The sequence below is a fragment of the Herpailurus yagouaroundi genome, unplaced genomic scaffold (assembly GCF_014898765.1).
Source record: "Herpailurus yagouaroundi ecotype Mexico unplaced genomic scaffold, PumYag 141, whole genome shotgun sequence".
NCBI classification, from domain to species: Eukaryota; Metazoa; Chordata; class Mammalia; order Carnivora; family Felidae; genus Herpailurus; species Herpailurus yagouaroundi.
Window position 1 is genome coordinate 28,792,468 of NW_024412396.1, and position 23,320 is coordinate 28,815,787.

Sequence of the window (23,320 nt, forward strand, 5' to 3'; positions counted from 1 at the left end):
ACAAGCAAGTGGCAAAAATCTGCACAGAGCAGCCCCCAGCCCCGTCAAGCCAGCATCTCTTACCTTCTGGCAGACAGTGCTTCCCATTTCCGTAAAACCTGGACTGGCAGTGGCAGCAAAAGCCAGTTGTGTAGTCAGTGCAGAAGGCGTGTGGGGAGCACTGTCCGTGGTTGCGTTCGCAGGTTTCCTTGTCGGCAGCATTATACGTGAAGACTGGAAAGTCAAAACAAATTCGCATTACAAGGACTAAGTGATTCCAGCATCGTTCCTGCCAAGCTTCATCGTGGACACCACATCTGCTCCATAAAATCAGTTTAGCTTGTAATAAACAAATGGGTTTTTGATGTTTAAGAGACAGGAACAACATTCAACCCAGGGGAATTAACTTGCTTTGTCTTCTGGCAAGAAGTACCACGGACTGCTCCCATCTGGGCTCACCGCAAAGCTGGTGAACTCCGGGGAGGCCGCAGCACTGTGGGGTGAGCGCAGAACACAAAAGCCAACCAGTAAGTACGCGTGAGGTCGAACTGTACAAAACTGCCATTTTGTGGGTCTAAAATGGTCAAATAGCAGCAATTTTATGTGACTCAACCTGAGAGTAACGACCTGGAGAGAGAGGAAGACTGAAAAGAGAAATAACAAATGTGGTCTTAGGTCCAAGCACTCTTTGCTTCTAGGGGATCCTGTACCTAAAGAGAATACCCTGCAGCTTGTCTCATCTGCCCAGAGACGTAGGTTTTCTTCTGATAGAGAAGGGCCTTAAAGAACACACCCACCCCGAAGGAGAATGTATGGAGAGGAAGGGAGGAGGGGGAAGGAAAGGATTCAGCTGTTAAATGCCCTGTGCCTTTGTGGGGTTTCTGGTGGTGGCTATGGCACAGGCGAGATTGCTATGCAGTAGGAGAGAGGGGGCCACGATTACAGCTCTTCTAGGAAACCACAGTGGACCAGTAGTGGCTCCTTCCATCTTCCACTTATTCTGCCCATTAAAAAAAGAGGGCCATCAGGGGTACCTGGGTGGCTCAGTCGGTTAAGCATCCCACTCTTGGTTTCGCCTCAGGTCATCATCTCATGGTTTGAGTTTGAGCCCCACATCAAGCTCTGCGTTGGCAGTGCAGAGCCTGTTTGGGATTCTCTCTCTCTCCCTCTCGGTCCCTCCCCCCCCCATGCCCCCTCAAAATAAATAAATGTTAAAAAAAAAAAAAGTGAGAGAAACAAAGGAATTGGAGCAGATTCCATTTCCATATAGGAAATGGCCAAGAGAGTGGGGTGTGGTTGGTGGGGGGGAGCTAATAGAGAAGAGAGGGCTCTCTCCAGATACCAGGGATGATGTTAAGCCCGAGCGTGGCCACCAGGAGGCAAAGTGGCTGCGCACACCTGGCCTTCACATGGGGCGGGAGGGTTAGGAGTTGGGTGGAGACTCGGGGAGCGCTGACAAGCAGGGTCGCACGGAACTCCAGCGCTGGACTCTGCCGCTATGGGGTGCCAGCTCCGGAGGAAGACGGATTCCCTACTCCTAGGCAAACCTAGGTGGCAGCTGTGCTCCGAACCTAGGTCTGAGAAGGAGGAAACTGAAGGGTAAGGAAAAAATGGAAAGATTAACATGTGCACACTACTCCAGGGAAGAAGGGCAAACAAAGAAACCGAAGGAGGGGAGATGTACCCCAGGTAAGTAAACATAGCCAGGCAGAGACTTGTATCCACAGGTAAAAAGAGAGCAAAGTTACCATTTAAATAGCCATTCCTCTATGGCAGATACCACTCTATGTACTTTATTAACACCTTCAATTTGCACAAAAGCAGGGACTGTTTTGATCCCTGCTCTGCAGATAAACAAGCTAAAGATTAAAGTGAATTTCCTGAAGTCACACAGGCCATAGGACTTGAACCCTGGATGTCTGGCTCCAGCTGGACTGCAGTGGAAGCCAAGTACATAGGCCATGAGAGCTGGGTTAAGGATCTGATCAGCTGCTTGGGGTTGATCAGCCTAGGCTTCAGCAAGTAAGATTTGAGGCACACGTTATCAATAGGGCCTGATGGAAGGAGAGCTGGGATGATCCGGACGGGGATTACGGTGTGTCGTGGGAAAGAGCACAGGTAAGAGGTGGCGGCAGCGGCAGGAGCATTAACTTCTGGGCCATACTTGACCGCTGCTTACAGACTCTTGAGAAAGCAGCAGGCTGAGGGTTGGCAGGGCAGGCGACTGGACTCAAGTGAAATATCTGGGAACATGGTGAGAATGAAGTCAGTGACTCAAGACTTGGTATTTAGGGCCTTGATGACACAGATGAGAAATTCCAGTTTGATAAACATAGACATTTGGGCATAATCCTGAACAGGGATTTTTTTTTTTTGACTAGGACAGGGACATAGAACTCACAACCCCCTCCAAACTCCCCTCTCCCCACCCCGCCCCAAAATCTAGATTGGGTATTATAGAGGCTGCTGTGAAGAAAACGATGTCATCACTGTCCATTGATTTAAGAGGTTAGGACCCAGTTTGAGTAAAACAAAAAGTAACTTGTCAGCCTGGGCTTCTCTGGCTCCAAAGGTGACAGCTAAGTGTAAAGAAGCAGTTCCTGGAGGGATTGGCACACTGGCAAGTGCTCAGGGCACGGCTGCCATCAGGACTCTCCTCTGGAACAAGGTGGGAGGGACACGGGGTAGGGGGGAACGGCAGGAGGACCCCAACCTCTAGAACTCAACCTTGGCTGTGGCTCAGGTGGCTCTGTGCAAACCACAGAAATGCTCTCTAAAATCAGGGTGACACCCCTTCTCACACCTCCATTGCCAGAAATCACATTTTTTCCTGAACGCACTTCAGAGGACCAAGGTAGAAAAGCAATGTGACACAGGTCTAAAGAGTAGTCGTATTCAGGTTAAATCGGGTAAAAATAAAACCAAACCCTAAACAGTGTTCTCCCGGATTAAAGAAAAAGCGGGTCTGTCTTGTATTCCCTCTCTTTCTCTGGCGAAGACCTGTTCTGGCACCCAATCCCTCTTACAAGAGTGGGTCATCACACAGAGATGGGATGCAGGAGGACTGCAGATTTGGAGAGCTGAGGTTCATTAAACTAAAAAGCAAGGCGCAGGCATGGCTCTCCTACGGGTAAAAGGAGAGGTGCTCAGCAATGCAGCCAGCAACTTACAAAGGCAACTGTGCAAAAGTTTAACCAGACTGGCACACTGACTGCATTTTTCTTTTTAAGCTGATTTGTGAGTGCGAGGGGGGGGGGGGAGGGGGCACCAGGTCTGAGATCATGACCCAAGCGAGACCCCAGCACATATTAAGAGTCAAATGCTTAACTCACTGAGCCTCTCAGGCGCCCCCCAGACTGCAATTTTCTAAAAAAAAAAATAATAATAATGGGTAGGGTCCCATGAAAGGCCATTATGAGACAAACTATAATTAGGACGGGTTATTGGTAAACTGGTTCAGGGATATTTGTATGCAGTTTTTTTGGAGACTACTGCATTCACAGGATGGAGGTTATTGGGCCACAAATAGAAGCTCAGCCTTCCAGCCCCGTGACAGCTGCACAGGGAAAGAGGTGGAGTTCGCTCCCAAAAGGAGCAAACACAGGCTCCCCTTAGGATCCCTTGGTATGCCTGCCGTCACACAGGCGTGCACACAGATGCACACACTGGATACAATATCAGCTTGTCAGGCGAAAGGTAAAGAAATGCCTGTTGCACTTTTTTTTCATTTATTAATTCAACAAATAATGTGAGCACTCACTATGGGCCTGGCTCTGATCTAGGAATTAAGGATACAGCAGACAAACACGCCGTCCTGAAGCTTACATTCTTCTAGGCAGCACTGAACAAACAGCTCAAATACTTAGTACAGAGATGGTTGTTACGAGCTGTGCAGAATCTTAAGTCGGGGAAGGTCAAGAGGGCTGGGAGTGGGGGTGCGGACTTCGCTCTTTTAAACATCAGGATCAAGGAGGACCTTGGGAGAAGGTGACCTCTGGACAGAGGCCTGGAGGCAGGGGCACTGCAGGCAGGACACAAGGGGCACGTGGGAGGAACAGGGGCAGTGAGAGAAGGCCGGGGAGGTACTGGCCAGTTGTCAAAGGGCCCCCATAGGAAGGAGCTGAGCTTTAGTCTGAGTGAGAAGGGGAGCCCCTCGGGGATCTTGAGCAGGAGAGTGACAAGATCTGACCTGCCATACTTCAGGAACGAGCCAATGAGTGTGTGCCCTGGCAGCTGGAAGATCTGGTGGAGAGAAGGGCACAAACACGGAGTGTTTTGAAGATGGGGCCGACGGGGTTTGCTGATGGGTTGGATGGAGCGCAGAAAGGGAGAAGAAATGGGGAGAAGGTGAGAGGAAAGACAGAAGCCCACGGTGACGTTCACACCTCGGTGAGCTGCCATCGCCTGAGACAGGGAGACTGTGGAAGGGCAGGTTTGCTAGGGATCCGTTCCAGCAACAGCTGGGAGGCATCGAGGAAGCTCTTTCCCCCCTCCGACAGGACCCTCAGAGGGCACCATTCAACCACTCAGAAGGAGAGCTGTCTTTCTCCATGGATTGTGGGGAACCACTGCATCAGAATCACCTGAACCACTCCCCAGGTGGTTCTTGTGCCCACTGAAGATGACCTTCAGGCCATTTGTAAACTTTCCATTTCTGAGCTCGAGGATGCTCATTAGCATAGTTAATGAATGTCAGCTGACAGCAGCTCCTGGGGGTGGTGGGATTTCAGGCAATGCCCTCCTATTGATTCCTGGCCAGGTAAGCAGCAGGACTCAGTGCTTACTGCCAGCTTGGGCCCAGATCCACCAGCCCAGAGGCTAAATCCCCTCCCTGATGAAGAGGCAGAACTGGACCTAGAAATAGGCTCTGACATGCAGCTATCTATCCAAGGCAAGAAAAGCCAGACTTCTAGCCCATGTGTCTTCTCAAATTTCTATGAGAATTGCAGATACATCCAAAGATGCTGAGCTGCTGGAAAGTATAGAATCAACGTCTGAATCCCAGCTGGATGAGATGTGCCATGAGTGTATCCCAAAACAAGTGACAATTTTCTTCTTCAGTGATCATTTATATATGCCTCTTTACATCAGAGTTTTGAATGTATTTTCATCCACTTCTTCCTATTCTGGGGAAGAGATATTGTTTCCATTTTACAGATGAGAAACTGAGGCCCATGGAGGTGATATGATCTTCTGGCTCTCAATCCTATGTTCTTTCCATTACTTTAGAATCACCAGGGGACCTAGTTTAAAAATGCAGATTCGGGCTCAGAAGGTGGAGGAAGGGTGTGGAAATCGGCATTTTAAGCAAGGGCCCCAGATGAATCAGACGCTAGGGGACTAGAGACCACACTTGGAGAAATCATCTTCCATGGCTGCTTGTCTCCTGTATTTACCCACAGGCTGTCTTCCAGACCCTCCTGGGACCCACTCTCTGCCTGGGCGCACCTGTCACAGAGAGTCAAAAACGTTAGAGACAAGTGGGCTGGCTTGTGCCCGGCACCGCAGGAGGGCAGAGGCCAGCCAGGTTTGAATGTGCTCAGTTTACAAAGGCTTTGTTAACATGAGGACTTTCAAATCTCATTTCTTTTTCCCCTTTAAGGCTTTTTCACTCTTCTCAGATCCTTCATGGAAAGAGAAGTGGGGTGAGGATACATAAGAGAAGGAAAGGCACCTGCCAAAGTTCCTGAGATTCGTCTTCATCGGGAGTTCTTCACAAAAATGGAAAACTTCTCTAAAAAAAAAAAAAAGAAAATTGAAAATAAGGGTGCCTGGGTGGCTCTGTTGGTTAAGCATCTGACTCTTGATTTCAGCTCAGGTCTTGATCTCAGGGTCATGAGTTCAAGCCTTGTGCTAGGCCCCGCACTAGGCTCCCTGCTGGGCGTGAAGCCTAAATTTAAAAAAAAAAAAAAAAAAAAGGAAAACTTCTCTGCTCTAGATTTGATCTGTCCTTCAGTCTTCATTCTGCCGGCAGCACATAAGCGCTGGTCTTCAGCCTTGGGCCTGTCCTCCTTCCCTCAGGGCTCTGGCCCAGCCACACGAAAGGTGGAAGGCGGCTGGCTCCAGGCAGGTAGGACACAGAGGGGAAGGAGGACTTCCAGCAGGAGGCTGCCCCTGGCACCTTGAGTGACTTTTTGTTTGTTTTTTTTTACTTTCAACAGCTTTTACTGCTCAAGAAAAGGACCCACATTTTCACTGCAGGAAAGATCTTCCTAAGTTTCCCTGCCTTGTAGAATGATTGACTAGTAAGAAAAACCACATCCAACTCTGTAATGAAAAACAGTGGTATAGGGGCACCTAGGTGGCTCAGTTGCAGCTCATGAGTTAGGCCTGGAGTCTGCTTCAGGTTCTGTGTCTCCCTCTCTCTCTGCCCCTCTCCCGCTTGCGCTCTGCCTCTCTCTCAAAAATAAACATGAAAACAAAACAAAACAGTGGTATACTTTTCCCTCCAGTTTTCAGTTTGTTTTCTTCTGGGGTGTGTGTGCGTGTGTGTGTGTGTGTGTGTGTGTGTGTGTGTATGTGATGCCATTGGGCACATAGTTATTAGGAGTCGAGGCGTGGGGGTCGGTATGGGCAGTGGTTTACATCCACTGTCATGACACCAGCAGGGGTCTCCACAGGTATGGGAAGCCTTCGTGCTCGCAGACCCTCAGTAACCTGGACGTGTCCCTGGGAGAGATGCTGGAGGGGGAGGCAGAGCCTGGTCTGATTCATCCCAGGGTGGAAGCTGCGTGAGTAACACATTCCTGCAGCCTTTCCCAAAGCCAAAAGGAGAGCTGGACTAGAAGCCACAGAGAAATCCCTGTGGCACCTTGGGCTTTCCCGGCTCGACTGCCATGTAAGTGGGGACACCAGGATCCCATGGTGGAGTACGGATGGCTGAGGTTTCATCATGCAGACTGAGGCTAGATGAAGGTGCTCACAGCACCACCCCAGCAGGTACAGGAACACCTAAGAGCTCTGTAAGTCGTCGTGCCCACTACCCACCTCACAGTCAGTCCTGGTCCTGGTCCTGGTCAGCCGTAGTCCTTACCTCTCTCCCCCACCCCATCCACTCTCTTGCTCTCCATTTTCACGTGTCAGTCCTCTGTCCAGACCACTTCCCCAGTTTCCCTCTCTAAGCTCAGACTCTGATGCCATGGTCTGGCTCAAGGCCCTCTTCCTTCGCAAAGACTTCCCAGACTGCAGGGACGTGTGGGTCTGCCCTCCACTGTGTCACCTTAACGGCATGTGCCAATCCTTCCATGGCTCCCTTCTCTCTTATTCAGACAAATCACTCAGTATTTCCAGGCTTCAACTTCTTCCTCTGTAACATGGGAAGAATGACAGTATCTCCACTTCACAGGGCAGTTTTGAAGACTGATCGTGACAGCACAAACTAAAGCAAGTTTCCACCTAGAGTCCCAGGGGGTATGTGACAAATGCCAGCCAAAAAGTCCACTAGTGCCTCAGTCAGAGCAGGGCGTGAGGCAGGCACTCGGGTAACTCTCTGCTCTGTCGACCAGCTCCTGGAGCTCCCTGCACAAACAAGGCACCTTAGATAGAAGATGCTTGCATTTCCATTATAGTGCTGGCTCTGTGGTCTCTGAAAATAGAACAAAGCAAACAATGCATTTGAGGCCAGAACTGGAGTGTGACTGGGGGGGGGGGGGCCCGCCTGGGTGACTCTGTCGGTTAAGCATCCGACTTGATGGCACCTCAGGTCACGATCTCACGGCTCGTGAGTTGGAGCCCCATGTCAGGCTCTGCGCTGATAATGTAGAGCCTGCTTGGGATCCTCTCCCTCCTTTTTGGGCCCCTCCCTCTCCCTCTCTCAAAAGAAACAAATGAAAAAAAAAAAAACAAAACCAGAGCGTGACGGGGACATTCGTTGAGTGAGGTACACAGGTTCTGGAAAGAATCTAGATTTCTCAACAAGAAGAAAAGTCTATGAAAAGAGTCTCTAAGGGAAAAAAAAGTTTGAAAAGAGAGGAAGAGATATTTGGGGGTTCTTTAAATCTTAACATTTTGGTTCGGCAAGATGACCTGTAAGTTTTAAAGGGGAAATTAAAAATGCACTGGGCATGGTGCTTGCCATACTCAATTCCAATCCTCACAGCCACTTCACGAGGTTTACATTTTCTCCATTTAATAGCTGAGGAAAACGAGAGCCAGAGTATATGTCTTAGCCCAAACCACACAGTAGAGCTGGGACTCAAGCTCAGGTCACCCAACACCCCAATCCATGCTCCCCCACTCCGTCAGTAGAGACGGCCAAGCAGGTGGCTCACGGCTGGACACTTGCAGGCAACTTTCCGTGTGAGTCACTGCTTAACCCCCCTCCACCAGCTATCCCAGAGGAAGTCCATTTCTGCTTGATGGACCTCTGGGGTGCCAATGTTTCCAATTTAAAAAAAAAAAAAAAAAGTACTAAGTGCACGTTTCTATAATCCACACAGTCTTCCTAAAGCCTGAAAAATCAGAACTGATTTTCCCTCTCTGCTCTCAAGTTTTATCTGTGCTCTCTGAGGTTGCCGATTTTTTTTCTCCTCACGGTTCAAAAATTTCTAGTTAGATATTTTTTTTTTCCTAAATGTCTCAGTGTGCTAATCATCTTTTTCATATGCATTTTGCCATTTCTAAGACGTCAGGAGTAGACGCCCTCCAGCAGCTGCTAAATACCATAGTTCGTGCCCCAGAAGGGTTATGGCTGCCGCCTCTGTTCTCTATATTCCTTAAGCCTCCTCCCCTCGCCCCAGCAAGCTCAACCTCTCACAGCTCAAAGCAGGCTAGGCAGCCCCTTTCTTCTTAACCCTTCAATCAATCACTTCCACAGATCGGCTTCTTAATATTCCATCCTCTTCCCAGGGCAGGAAATCACAAGTGAAAAGACCATTTTAGGACTGCATCTTTACCTCCAAATTCCCTTTCCTAAAAATCTTTGATACGTGGCTTTAAATATTCTTTAGATGTATGGAGTTTTCACTGAAAAGGCTTCCAATAAAATTCACATCTTCCATTTGACAGAAAAGTGGCCCTTAGGCACAAATTAAGGCATAGTGACTTAACAAGCCCCTTGCCTAACCTCTAGCCAACCCCCGCCCACCTCATTCCTACTGCCTTAAATCTTCCATCATTAGTAAAAGCAGCCACCATTTATTAAGGATCAGGTAGTGCAGACACTGAGAACTTTGTTATCTCACATAGTCCCCTCAGCAAACTGAGGAGAAATCAGAGGCTTGAGGGTTTCATGAGCTGCCTCAGGTCACCCAGCAAGTGAGCGCGCAAGCAAGCAAGGCAGCTAGGATTCAAACCTAAGTCTGACACCAGTGTTCTCCCTCTAATCATTACACAATGCCACTTTTGTCACAAAATAGCTTCTTTCCTCCTAAAATAAGCACTTCTTTGAGCATGTCCTTCGAGATCGCTACCACAGCAGAAGAACCCAGAAGGCCCTCTGCTAGGTCAACACATTTTTACTACAAAAGGAATGGGAAACAGCAAAGGTGGGGCAGGGGGCAGGGCAGAGGTCCTGAAGAGTGCTTTCACCTCGGGCCTCTCGCCTCCTATTAGAGGTCAGATGAGCAGTCCCTGGAACTGGAATGAATTTGTGCTCGGTTTCCCACTCATGTGTTTACGTCCCTGACTGGGAAGAAAGAGCTGATGTGACAAGACTCTATTTGGAAGAGAAGGCAACATGGCTCCATGTCTGTATTAATTAACCACGGCCTCCTCTTGGCATTTCTTTCCTGGCCCCCTCACACTGGTCAGTGAGTCATAAAATGAGGACAAGACTGCAGGGAGGTGAATACCGCAGCCGCACAGCCATGAACCAGAAATGACAGGGCACAGGTGGTTAGCAACTTTCTTTCCCCAGGGGTCTCCCCTCCCACACACCACCAATGCATCTCTAACTAAGGGGAGCACAAGCATTATCCGATAACAGAGCAAGAATCTGGAATGTGCGTCTGAGCCAGCACAACCAGCCACTTGAAACTAAAGCCTTCACCCCTCCGTCACTATAATGTATATGAAGCCTCAGAACACCTTACCTTTGCTGAACTTTTTTTTTTTTAATATTTGTTTATTTTTGAGAGAGACAGAAAGTGAGAGAGAGACACACACAGACAGATGGTAAGCGGGGGAGGGGCAGAGAGCGAGGGAGACACAGAATCCGAAGCAGGCTCCAGGCTCCGAGCTGTCAGCGACGAGCCTGACATGGGGCCCGGACTCACAAACTGCGAGATCATGACCTGAGCTGAAGTCGGATGCTCAACCGACTGACTGAGCCACCCAGGCGCCTCACCTTTGCTGAACTTTCAAACCGAAACACTTCATTACACTATGACAGCACAGCCGGCACGAACAACCTAGTTCTTCCCCACTTACTTCGTGAGGCCCATTTAAAAAAAAAACAAAAAACATTATTAATGGTCAAGAGATTCCAACAGACTTTGCCTGCCAAGATTTACTTGGCAGAAGAAAGATACTCCATCTCCTGAAACGTAGGTTTAAAAGTCAGTTCCAATCTTCATTTTGCTGAACGTTTCACCAACTCCCTGGAGGGAAAAATCATAACTGCGCAAAACCAGCATTTTAAAAATGAAATCTCAGCGCCCGGTTTTCTCACGCACTTACCCTCAGTGTTGGAAGTGATGACGTCTTCCACCCCTAACACTTGCCTCCCTCGGCCCAGTGGTATACTGTGAGCTGGCAAGGGATAGTTTAGAAGAACGACCTTTCCTTCAGGGAGGGCTGGAGGAACATCCACTTCTGATGGTGGTGCCCCTCCATATGTGTAGGGGTTGATGCTTTTGTTTTCAGGATACGGAGGCAGGGTCCCCTGGGAAGGATCCAGTGACTCTCCTTCTGTTTCTGATGGAGCTGGGCCTCTGGTCCCTGGCTGTTCAGAAGACTCAACGCGAACGTTTAAATCTGGGGTGTCCATCCCCCACGGATGTCTCCCCTCTTTGGGTTGAGGGTTCAAGGTGGCAGATTCCGTTTCAGGGTAGAATGGCCAGTTACTAGAGGTCAGATGCGGCAAAGGGGAGGCCAGATCAGAATTCGGTGGAGACATTCCACCCCCCATGGGTCTTGACTCAGCTTTCGATTGGAAGGAAACATCAACACTGCTGTGGCCATTCAGTGCTTCCTCTGGTTCACTCGGAGCGTATTCGACTCCCCCCTCATTCTCATTCTCATCATAATAATCCAAATTGTCCTCAGTGTAGTCACTTTCCAGGACCTCAGGGAGGCCGAAGGAACGCTCGGGGGGAGCTGCAGAGTGGCCTTTGGAAAGGTCCCCTCCAACTGTTGCTGGCCTGATATTGTCCAGTCGGGGGGTGCTGCCGATATGAAAAGCCCACACTCCAGGAGCCCCCAGGTTGCTTTGTCTAAATAAAAAGGAAACAGTGCATGACCAAAGTGTCCATTCGCCCACCATCCAACAAAGGTGAGCAATTTATTTTAAAACTGAAACACTGTTAAAATCAGATTCAGAGTTTTCATCAGTGTATAAACCCAAATAAAACCAGGCTTATGTGCTAACTAAAAGAATTATACTGGAATTTTGATGTAAACTACCTCTTACTCAACATTAGCTTTCAGAATGCTGGACCATCAAATTAGAAATCTGCTTTAAGGGGCACCTGGGTGGCTCAGTCAATTTGGCCTCTGACTCTTGCTGTCAGCTCAGGGCATGATCTCTCGGTTTGTGAGTTTGAGCCCTGCATCAGGCTCTGTGCTGACAGTACAGAACCTGCTTGAGATTCTCTCTCTCCTTCTCTCCCTGCCCCTCCTCTGCTCTCCCTCAAAAATAAATAAACATTTTAAAAAAGAAAAAAAAATCTCTAAAATTCACATGTTTTATCTAAAATCTGGCTATTTGAAAACAAATAGAGAATGCAGGAATATTTTATACGTCCTCTACTTTTAACACACTCAGAAAAATGTATGTTTATACAACTTTGTTAAACACTTAAAACAGTGACAACTACGTACTTTTGAGATTTAGTGATATACCAAGTGCTTAATGTTCTTCAGTACAATCTACAAGGTAGGGGCAGTCATTATGCCCAATTTTACAGAGGTGAAAATAGTTTAAAGAGGCTAACCAATCTTCTTAAGGTCATACAACTAATAACTGGCAAAGCTTGGACACGAATTCACCACTAACACCAAAGCCCATGCTCTAAATATCTACCTTATGTCAGAAAACCAATATACTAGAGTCAATCGGCATCTGAATGATCACTGGTCTTCAGAATGTTACAGACATTTCACTGTTTAATCCCATGGATTAATCAATAAACTAACTCACATAGAATTGTGAGTCAATGTAAAAACACTCAAAGAAATATACATGCCCAAGTGTAAAAAATGTTGAGCAAACGCAGAACAAAGTTAAGGGGAATATCAGAAAGTAGTTTTGGGGCACCTGAGTGACTCTGTCCGTTAAGCATGCAACTCTTGATTTCAGCTCATGATCTCACGGTTAGTGGGATCAAGTCCCATATCAGGCTTAGCACTGACTGGGCAGAGCCTGCTTAGGATTCTTTCTCTCTCCCTCTCTTCCTGTCCCCCCACCCCCGCATGTGCACGTGCACTCTCTCTCTCTCTCAAAATAAATAAATAACCTTAAAAAAGAAAAAAAAAAGAAAATAGTTTAATCAAAATTCCATGGGTTATAGGTGAGAGGTGTTCAAAAACATCTGGAACCAGAGAGCTCATGTGTTTTCTTTATTAGAAAAGAACATGGACCCCACTCAGTTTTCTCAATGCCCCAAGGATCCATTATTTTAGTCAATGATACATTCTAAAGAGAACTACATAAAAGACTTGTAAAAAAAAATAAAAACAAAAACAAACAACAACAACAAAAACTTGAACAAACAACGGTCTGGCTAGCTTGAATGCACCAGTTTCTGTACTCCTCTGGTGTATGTGCAAAATACCAAGCTCAAAGTCCCCCCTCTAATCAAAAAAATGATGGGGGTCAGTGAGGCATAAGACTTAATTTAGAGAATAACAAATTTATCGAATCATTATAAGAATCATTGCTCATTTGGGTAGGAGCTCATCATGTTCACATGGATTTCCATAGCAATAATAACTTCAGTACAATTCTAAGAATGTCTCCTTCCCTCCTTGTCTGCCCATCCCTTGCCCTTGTCTTCCTCTCCTCCTGTCCACCTTCGCCTCTCCCACTCTCTATCTTGTGTGTGTGTGTGTGTGTGTGTGTGTGTGTGTGTGTGTGTTGTGGTTATTGTTTCTGCTGCTGCTCTTATAGTTACTTTAGGGAAAGAGGAGCAGAGAAAACAAAACTGTGGTCTCTTGTGCAGTATGCTATATATGCTTGGTACGTTCTAAGATTCCATGTTGGTGTTTTTCTGGCAAGCAAATAAGGAACGCTTAAGTAAGAAGAGAGGATCCTGAGGATCTGAGGATAGTTAGTTTATATTATCGCATCAGAGGTGTTGCAGCTATGAAATTTCTTCTTGAAGTTAGAAAAACTATAAAAGTTTCAAAGACTAGGAAAATACAAATTATGGCAGAAAACCGCTAAATAAAACAACTCTCTAATGAAATATAAATCAGTATCCTGGTTTTTGTTGTTGTGCGTGATGGGAAAGTAACCAGTTTGAGTTTATCCTAAAATCCGAGGTCATTTGGAAAGCTCAGAGATAGAGAAAATTTAATTTATTTTCTACAAAGGAAAACAAGGCCACAAAGTGGGATGACAGTGCCTTCCTCCCTGGGCTGTTAGGAGGATTAAGTAAGAACACCACATAAAATGCCTAGCATGAGGCCCTGCACACGATTAGTACTTAGTAATTACTGTCTTTCAGGAGACAGAAGAGTATAATTTCAAAAAACACAAACGTGTGCATTCGCATTTAAATTTGCAGAAGAGGAGTTATGCCAAATACACTATGGATTAGATAATTCATTACCTTTAAGTTCACAATTATACGACAAGTTTGAGGAAGACAAAGATTCCACTGACTAGGAAGATAATTTTATTATTTAGAGATGCATACTGAAGTATTTAGTATTTAGCATTAGCATGATGTTTGTGATTTACCTTAAAATACTTAAGTGTTTTAAAAATGATGAATAATATGGCAAAATGTCAACAGCTTCTAAATCTAACCGATGAGCTTCTGGGTATTCATTCAGCTATTTTCTCCACTTTTCTGTGTATTTTTGAAAATTTAAATTCGGAAAAGTAAAATAGAAGGTTAAACTGAGGACCATTTCCACAATGGGGAGGTAGGGAAAGCCTTTCTAAGAATAACAAAGGAAAAGAGTACTATCTTTGAGGACACTAAACCTACAGCTTCTCGATGTGGAGTAACTTTAAAGATGAACTGGGCTAGGGGCGCCTGGGTGGCGCAGTCGGTTAAGCGTCCGACTTCAGCCAGGTCACGATCTCGTGGTCCGTGAGTTCGAGCCCCGCGTCAGGCTCTGGGCTGATGGCTCAGAGCCTGGAGCCTGTTTCCGATTCTGTGTCTCCCTCTCTCTCTGCCCCTCCCCCGTTCATGCTCTGTCTCTCTCTGTCGCAAAACTAAATAAACGTTGAAAAAAAAAATTAAAAAAAAAAAAAAGATGAACTGGGCAAAAATATTCACAGCATATGAGAGAATTAATACTCTTGCTGTAATTTTTCTTATTTATAAGAGCTCTCCGTGCACACCCCAGTAGAAAATAGCAAAGGGCATGGGCAGAGAAGTCACAAAGATGGATAAATGGCTATTACACCTATGAAAAGGTGTAATCAAAGAAATGAGAGTGAGGATCCAATCAAAGAAATTAGAGTGAGGATAGCAATTGATACCTACCAGATTCACAAATATTAACAAGAAGCTGTTGATCACAGTTCTATACTACTGGTGAGCATAGAAATTGCACATTTCTGAACGGCAGTTTGTTGATGTACATCAAAGCGTTAAAACTGTATCTACCCTTTCTCAGCAATTCCACTCTTAAGAGGTTATCTTTACCAGAAATAAGAATCTGAGCAATGTGTGTTATGCTGTGTACTGCAATGATATTTCTAAAAGGAAAGATAAAAAACAAATTCATCAGTAAGTTTTTATCTTCATAGTGTGGTATAAAAATGATGCAATGTTCGATAGCCTTAAAACGATAAGACGAACAGATTATCTTAGTGAATGATACCTATAAGACATTGATAAATGGGAAAATGCTACATGTATAGCAAAAGAACCATTTTGGTTTTAGAAAGTTTTTGCATAATTCTTAAGTTAGAATGACTGCTAATACTGGTTATTGCTTGAAGCAGTGATAACGGGTAATTTGTGCTTTTATTTCACATTATTCCGTGTGTTTGTACTTTATATTTTATATTAAGTATGAGCTATACTTCAGAAAAATCTGTTAGTCCCCTATCTTCTGTTCTCAGCAAGGAACTCAGAAGAAGCATCAAAGACACAAATGAGGGCAGGCACGGAGGGAGGTAAATGGGAGTGCTGCGTGTGTGTGTATGCACGTGCAAGTCTTTGTGTGCACGTGTGTGCGCATGTGTGTGTGCACATGTGTAAGCATGCGTGTTAGTTCCAAAGGGTTTTTATCACCGTGGTGGGGAGCGCAACTGCTTTTTCCTACAGACTTTTTGGCCCCCACCGCCTCCTGTACCAGGAGTAGAGTCAACACTCATTCCAGTGCTCTGAAATTCTACCCATTTGTCTGTCTACCAGAGTATAGGTTGCTAGTGTGCAGGGCCGCTGTCTCAAACATCTTTGCATTTCAAGTGCTTTGCCCACCATGAACTCTTAATAACGTCTGAGGAGTAGAGAATCTGTGGCCTCCAGAGACGAAGAGGAAGGTGAAACCAGAGGAGAGAAAGCAAGCAGCTAAATTTTCTCACGTCTGGGGGCGCCTGGGTGGCACAGTCGGTTAAGCATCCGACTTCAGCCAGGTCACGATCTCGCGGTCCGTGAGTTCGAGCCCCGCGTCGGGCTCTGGGCTGATGGCTCAGAGCCTGGAGCCTGCTTCCGATTCTGTGTCTCCCTCTCTCTCTGCCCCTCCCCCGTTCATGCTCTGTCTCTCTCTGTCCCAAAAATAAATAAACGTTGAAAAAAAAAATTTTTTTTAATTTTCTCACGTCTGAACTAAAAGGCAGCCTGGATGGAGACCTAAAGATGCCCAAGGTTGGTCAGAAGACTGGGAAAGCAGAGCGGGATTCAGCATAAAAGAAGGAGTTGGGGACTCCAGACTTGTGCTTGAAGTTTGGCCTTGCCACTTAATTACTTTGAGGTCGTACTTTCACTTCCCTAAGCTCATTTATCAAATTGAGAAGATAGTAGAACTTACCTCCCAGGATTCCTGTGAGTTTTAACTAAGACAACTTCTGGAAAGTGTTTTACACGATGTTTGGCAACTAATAAGCCCTCAAAACATGTCAGCACTAAGTAACCAGATCTGGTTGTAGGGCCTGCTCTCTGATAGCTGAGTAGAGCGGATGGCATGTAAAAGTGTGAGGTACTGCAGTGCCCAGGAATAACATAATGGAAGGGAGACACAGTTAAGGAAGGCTAAGTAAACAATGTATTCCGCCTGGATTCTAGCCCAGTATTAGGGAAAGGAATAAAAGCAAAGATAGTTTTTATAAGCCCTGAAATTAGTTAAGTTATGAAATGGTGCCGACCCAGATATGGTGTTGATGCGGACTGACACATAGCACAAGGGCGTATTATTGCACTGGCAGAGGAAGCCTCTGATGGCACTGAGGAATGTGCTCAGTTCTGGCGACCTCATGGAAAACCAGCCAGTATGGTTTCAGTTAATGAAGCCATACAGAAACCCCGAGACCTCTAAAATGCTACCAATGTGTTTGGTTTTCCCTTTTCCCCAAATTACACTACACTTGATTTAACTTTTAACGTGTATCTGCCTAAAAGACTAAATCACAACATCTCCTCCGGTGAAATGATTAACTTGGAAAAATCTCAGTCTGGGCAGTTATATTACTGGACATTTTTATGCGGCTCCAAGAGCAATGTTTTCCATAGCAAGCCTCAGTGGCTGTGCAAACACATAAACACTGTTCTGTTTCCGGTATCTATACCCAATAGGGCAGGAAAAATAAAGGGCCTTTTATATTTTGGTGAATTTGTTCCCCCTAGGGTCTAATCTAGTTCCTGGTTTTGACCTGATGCCTCCAGTGGAAGCCCCCAAGATATTATTTAATGGTCTTATGGCCGCTTGAGTTTGGGTAGCTCCAAAGGGTCCTCAACATCAGACAGGGAAGGGCTTATGCCCTGAGTTACTTACTGGTAGAGATTCTTCACAGACTGTTCAGTGCTTGTCAAGCTGAAGTAGGGACCCTCTCTCTTCAGGTCATCGACCTCCCCTCGGCAGAAGCCCACCCGGGCAGGAAGCTCGAGCTGGACGTTATAAGACTCTTTGGGGCGGGTTCCAAAGAACTGAAGGCCATTGGCAGGGTAAAGAAAGAGGGCGTAGGTATCAGACTCATCAGACGCCAAAACTGCCTGGAAAGTGTTCCGCTATGAAAAACAAAAAATAGGAAATATTTTTAATAAAAGAAACAGAAAAGAAAAACAAAACAGAATGCAGACAAAGCATCGTAAAATGCAAAGGGTTTGCCCCCTTCTTAGGATTCCTCCAAATTGCTTTTGTACATTATATTCTTCTCAATTTCCTCTCCAAGTTACAATTTTGTAAGCTATACTATTATAATTCTTTTTTTTATCATTTAGATTAACACTTGAAATGTGCACAGGTAAGAAACACAGGTTACAAAAATAATGTTTTTAAGGTTTCATATTGTTCTCATCCAAACCTCTTTAAGAGCTAAGAGCAAGGACCAAAATTAACCTGTATATTCCCACAGCCACTGGCCTAGTTCACTGTCCCAGGCACTCATGTGGATCATTCATTCATTCATTCATTCATTCATTCATTCATCTGTTACTGAATACCCGTGATGGGCAGGCGTGGTGTTAGCCAGTGGATGATCTAAAGGCCTCCTTACTGTTCTCACACCCTTGCTCTCTTTCCTCTTTCTGCCGCCTTTTCACACCAGCACGCGAGTTAGCCTACCCTCACTTCACAGATCAGGAAACAAGACTTGAGGACTAAGAGATCTGCCTAAGGGCTGGTAGCTAGTACGTGATGGCAGGCCAGCCAGCTCCAGAGTCTATGCCCTGTGCCACTAGGCCACCCTAACTACTCCTTAGCGTGCCATTCAGGGCGGTTTATAAGTGCCCTAAACTCTTTCCCCAGGTTTAGATCCACTGCATCTTCATCGGACTATGTAACATTCCCCATCTGTGTAATGTATTTTACTGCTTCTGTATTTTTGCTCATGTTTCCCCGTGCCTGGAAACCTTCCTAACATTCCAACGCTATCCTTCTGAGGCATTTTGTGATTCCCTGTAGATTTATTTCTGTTCTCCGACCATCCACAACACCTTTGTGGGTATTTCTCGTTAGCATTCACCTCATCTTGCTTAGTTAGCTGTTTATGTGTTTGTAAACTCCATTATTAATCCACTCGCACATTAATTCAGCCAAGTGCCTACTATGTGCCTACAAAGCACGAGATATTATGCTTGGTGCTAAAGAAACAAAGGAAGGGAGACTTTCTGCCCAGGACATTCTCACTATTTCGGAGAAGAACGGCCATGACTGGAATTCAGGAGAGTTGGCGGAGAAGATAGTAGAGGCCAGAGGAGGGTGTGTGAGACCTTAGGGTTGGGCTGGGGAGGCGTCACAGAGGCAGCCTGTGAATGCTAATAAACACAGGAGGAGCCAAAGCAGACCAGAGTGAGAGACTGAATTAGCCACAAACCCAACACCCACGTCCTTATAGAATCACTCCTTAAAGTTCATTTTACTCTTGTATTTTCAGCCAGATACTTTTTGCCTTTACCTACATAAGGCTATCTCCACCCGACCCCAAATGGTCTGTTAATGGTACTTCCTTATCTTAAAAAGACGTTATATTTAGGACTCTAAGAAGGCTTCTCTCACTAAATCCCCCTCCTTTTACAATTTGGTAGGGGACTGGGAAGTATTTATAAATAACACTACTTCCTAAATAATGTGACTCTTGGGGCGCCTGGGTGGCGCAGTCGGTTGGGCGTCCGACTTCAGCCAGGTCACGATCTCGCGGTCCGGGAGTTCGAGCCCCACGTCGGGCTCTGGGCTGATGGCTCGGAGCCTGGAGCCTGTTTCCGATTCTGTGTCTCCCTCTCTCTCTGCCCCTCCCCCGTTCATGCTCTGTCTCTCTCTGTCCCAAAAATAAATAAACGTGGGGAAAAAAAAATTAAAAAAAAAAATAATAATGTGACTCTTATTTACTGGTAAGGAGTATTATTTCTCCATTTTGCTAGACAGATAAAAGCAGGCAGAGAGAAGAACATCACATCTTACTAAATAAAAGAGGAAACAAGAGGAAAGTGTCCTGCGTTTCGTTCTGTCCATGGCCCTCCTCCATATGGTGCTCAGACTCTTCTAGTGTTTACTCTTCCTTTCACAAGCTTAATTTCAAAGTACAGTTTTGAGGTTTTGCTTATAGGACAAAGCAATTCATGTGTTAAAACGCTTTTAAAGAAAAAAAGAAGGCACACAACCTTTCTTTTTGTTCTCTAACGGAAAATCTTACCTCGCTTTGCTTCCTTTTTTTAAAAGATTTTATTTTCTTTTTAAGTTTATTTATTTATTTTGAGAGAGAGAGAGAGAGAGAGAGAGAGAGAGTGGGATAGGGGCAGAGAGAGAGAATCCCAAGCAGGCTCCACACTGTCAGCACAGAGCCTCATGCAGGGCTTGAACTCGCGAACTGCTAGATCATGACCTGAGCCGAAATCAGCGTTGGACGCTTAACCTACTGAGCCACCCAGGCATGCCTTTATTTATTTATTTATTTTTAATGTTTATTTATTTTTGAGAGAGACAGAGACAGAATGCGAGTGGGTTGGGGCAGAGAGAGAGGGAGGCACAGAATCTGAAGCAGGCTCCAGGCTCCGAGCTGTCAGCACAAAGCCTGACGCGGGGCTCGAACTCACAGACCGCGAGATCATGACCTGAGCTGAGGTCAGATACTCAACTGACTGAGCCACCCAGGTGCCCCCCAGGCACCCCTTTAAAGATTTTATTTTTAAGTAATCTCTACACCGAAATGGGGCCCTGAGATCGAGAGTCACATGCTCTACCAACCGAGCCAGCGAGGCACCCCTGCTTGCTTTCTTGCTTTCTTTAAGCACACATACTTAAAGATGGCAGAGGTGGAGCAGGGGGGGGAGGCACTAGTGTACTTGTTATTTTTGTAGTTGTGGATCGTTTCATTAGCAAACTCGACTGTTCCAAAAACAAAAGGCAGAGGATGCTTTCTAGAACGTCTCAAAGCTAGGAAACCATAACTTCTGCTGACTGTCAACAAAGCCTACTCTGCATCATATCTCTACATAATACATACTACATCATCAATTAATGTTGATTCCGTAACTTCAGAGTACCCCATTTGTCAGAATCACCAAAGTTCAGCTAGGGAAAGAAAAGTACTCAAGGAAGGAGAAAGGACCTGTTGTAATAATCTAAGCTTTCAAAGCTCCTGGCATTGATTACCTATGGCAAATGTGAGGAAGAAAGCATCCTGGTTCTGAGTTTAGAGAAATTTTGTAAGATAAGGAGGAGGGGGGTCCTAGAGACTGCGAGGGAACTGAAGGGAATGGGGGAAGAAGGGAGGGAGAAAGTAAACAGAGCTGTGAAGGGGAGTGTCTGGCTTTTACTGCAGGGCCTGGGAATTTAGCACTTTATTTTATTCATTCTTTCAGTCAATCAGTCAATAAATTCATTCCAATGAAAATGTATTCAGTGCCTTTTATATGCCATCCCTGAGCCAAGTGCTTACTAGACAGGTGATAAGCCTTTATTTAATCCACTTGTCTCCACTGAAACAGGCCAATAGGAGGGCTTTAGATAGAATTTATGATCCCAAAGTACAGGCCAAAAGAGGTTGGCTGTTCAAAAACCACCCACACACCAAATGATCTCTTTTGAAGTTCTCTGTCTCGGCCCCACAAAATTCTACATCTAATTGCTAAAGAGCACACTTCATGCAGTCCTGAAGGGGTCCTCCTCCCAAAGTACCCCTCGACTGGCTTCCAGACTGGAAGGGTCTTCATATTCCTGGAGACTAGCGCCTTTGCAAGAACCCTACATGCTCTGTCTCTGAAGACAAACCTTCAGATGGGCCGCCAAACCCCACAAAAGGGTCACTGGTTCCCAACTTCCTTAGGATCCCAGGGAGGAGAGAGTGACCTCTGTGGGAAGAGGGGCAGCACAGGAAGGATCAGGGCCAGTGGCTGCCTTGTTTCAAGGTTTCTGCCATCTTGTTATCAGAAAGAGAGACAAGCCAGAGTCATCAGTAGAAACCAGGCAGGGTCTGACTCTCCCCTGCAGGTATGGGACATCACCCACCAATCAGTGTTGACGCTCAGCAGAGCCACGCTGGCAGATGTAAAACATGCCCTTCTACAAACTTCTGAGTTTACAATTCATGCAATTGATTTCGGTCATCTGGCAAAAAATCAGAACAGCGCCAGCCAGCCTTGTCCCAAACAAGTTTGCCTATAGTGAATTACAAAAATTACAATGAAAGGGGCACCTGGGTGGCTCAGTCAGGGTTAAGCGTCTGACTCTTGGTTTGTGCTCAGGTCATGATCTTGTGGTTCATGGGTTTGAGCCCTGCATTGAGCTCTGTGCTAACAGTGCAGAGCCTGCTTAGGATTCTCTCTCTGTTTTTCTCTCTTTCCTACTCTCCCCTGCTCCGTCTTCTCTCTGTCTCTCTCTCAAAAATAAATTAAAAAAACTCGGGGTGTCTGGGTGGATCAGTTGGTTAAGTGACCAACTTCGGCTCAGGTCATGATCTCGTGGTTTGTGAGTTCAAGTCCTGCATCCGACTCTGTGCTGACAGCTCAGAACCTGGAGCCTGCTTCGGATTCTGTGTCTCCCTCTCTCTCTGCCCCTCCCCTGTTCATGCTCTGTCTCTCTCTCAAAAATAAATAAACATTTAAAATAAATATATACATACATACATACATACATACTTACTTACTTACCAAAATCTTTAAAAAAAAATGAAAATTAAGAAGTAGGATAACTCCCTATAAGTGTCACAAAAGTCTCTTTCCTGTCTGTCTTCCTTAGGGTCACATGTTCTCTACAGCGGTGGCATCACTGACTTCTGGCCTCCAGTGTTTGGTGCAAGCACTAATCTCCACTCTTTAACAGATTTCTCCATCTCCCAGTACCTATACATTGCCGTCACACACAAGACTTCCCTTCATTCATTTTTATGCCCTAAATCCTACAGAGATAAATTCTCTAGTCTCTAACGTGACATCATTCCTGACTCTTAGCCTTTAGCAAAACTTCAGCACTTCATTAACCAATTTCCATATATGTCTCTGTTTAGCACATCTTCACCACTATATCTCAGAGTCAGGTTAAACTCTTTCAGATAGAACCTCAGACTTCTCCTCTTCTGGGCTTCAGCTCCAGAAGTCAGTAACCTACAAAAAAGTCCTGCTTTTACCTCCCATTTTCTCTGTGGACCCACCCCTTCCATCAACCACAATCATCCTGTGACACAAGTCAACACACCTTGTCCCCACAGTGAGGCCTCTGAAGCGCAACCTTCCGCCCATCTTGTGCAATCCCTTCATCCATTTCTCCGGCCTCAGGAAAAGCCTCACTTGGAACAATTTCTCCTGCTGCCTTATTCTCAAGGTCCATTCTTTCCGTCTTTCCAGCCCAACTTAAATTCCAACAGAACATCCCCCCATGTCACACAGATCTGTGTGACCCAGTTCTCCATAACTCCCATCGCTCAAACAACAAAACAATACCTCCCTCCCCCCAAAACCATAGCTAAAGTAAACACTAGTCCTCTTTACCTCCATCAACAAGTTCTTTGAAGGCCAATACCATGACTGCTTTGCCCTGTGAGGTACCTAAGACAGTTCAAGGAATCTCAGATTACCTGAACTGATAAACACTACTCATTTTTTTCTTTCTTTTTTTTTTTTTTTTTTCTTAGTTGCAATCACCCCTGGCCATTCCTGCAACATCAGGTACCATGTCCTGTCATACCCACCACCAATATCCATGGAAAGAAAGAGCAACAACTGAAATTGTTTTACATGGTAAAGATGCCATTCCTTTGATATCTTCAAGTTTCCGGCAACTCTGTGACATCAGGTTAGCGTGTCAGGGTTCAAGAAAGCCACACAGAACTCACACAGTGCTTCAGGCAAGGCAGATTACTGTTTGCCAAAATCTATCTCCAAAGAACTATTAAAATAAGAACTCAAAT

General features: G+C 45.7%; 1 protein-coding gene across 1 annotated transcript in view; it reads right to left on the bottom strand.

Annotated features, from left to right (window-relative positions):
• The window catches only part of NID2 (nidogen 2), a 67,455-nt gene that overhangs the window by 37,998 nt on the left and 6,137 nt on the right, over nt 1–23,320 (bottom strand). The window contains exons 3-5 of the mRNA XM_040477140.1: nt 17,254–17,486; nt 10,597–11,351; nt 64–213 (exon numbers count right to left, since the gene is read on the bottom strand). Coding sequence (XP_040333074.1) covers nt 64–213; nt 10,597–11,351; nt 17,254–17,486 — 1,138 coding nt within the window. The remainder of the gene's footprint in view (nt 1–63; nt 214–10,596; nt 11,352–17,253; nt 17,487–23,320) is intronic.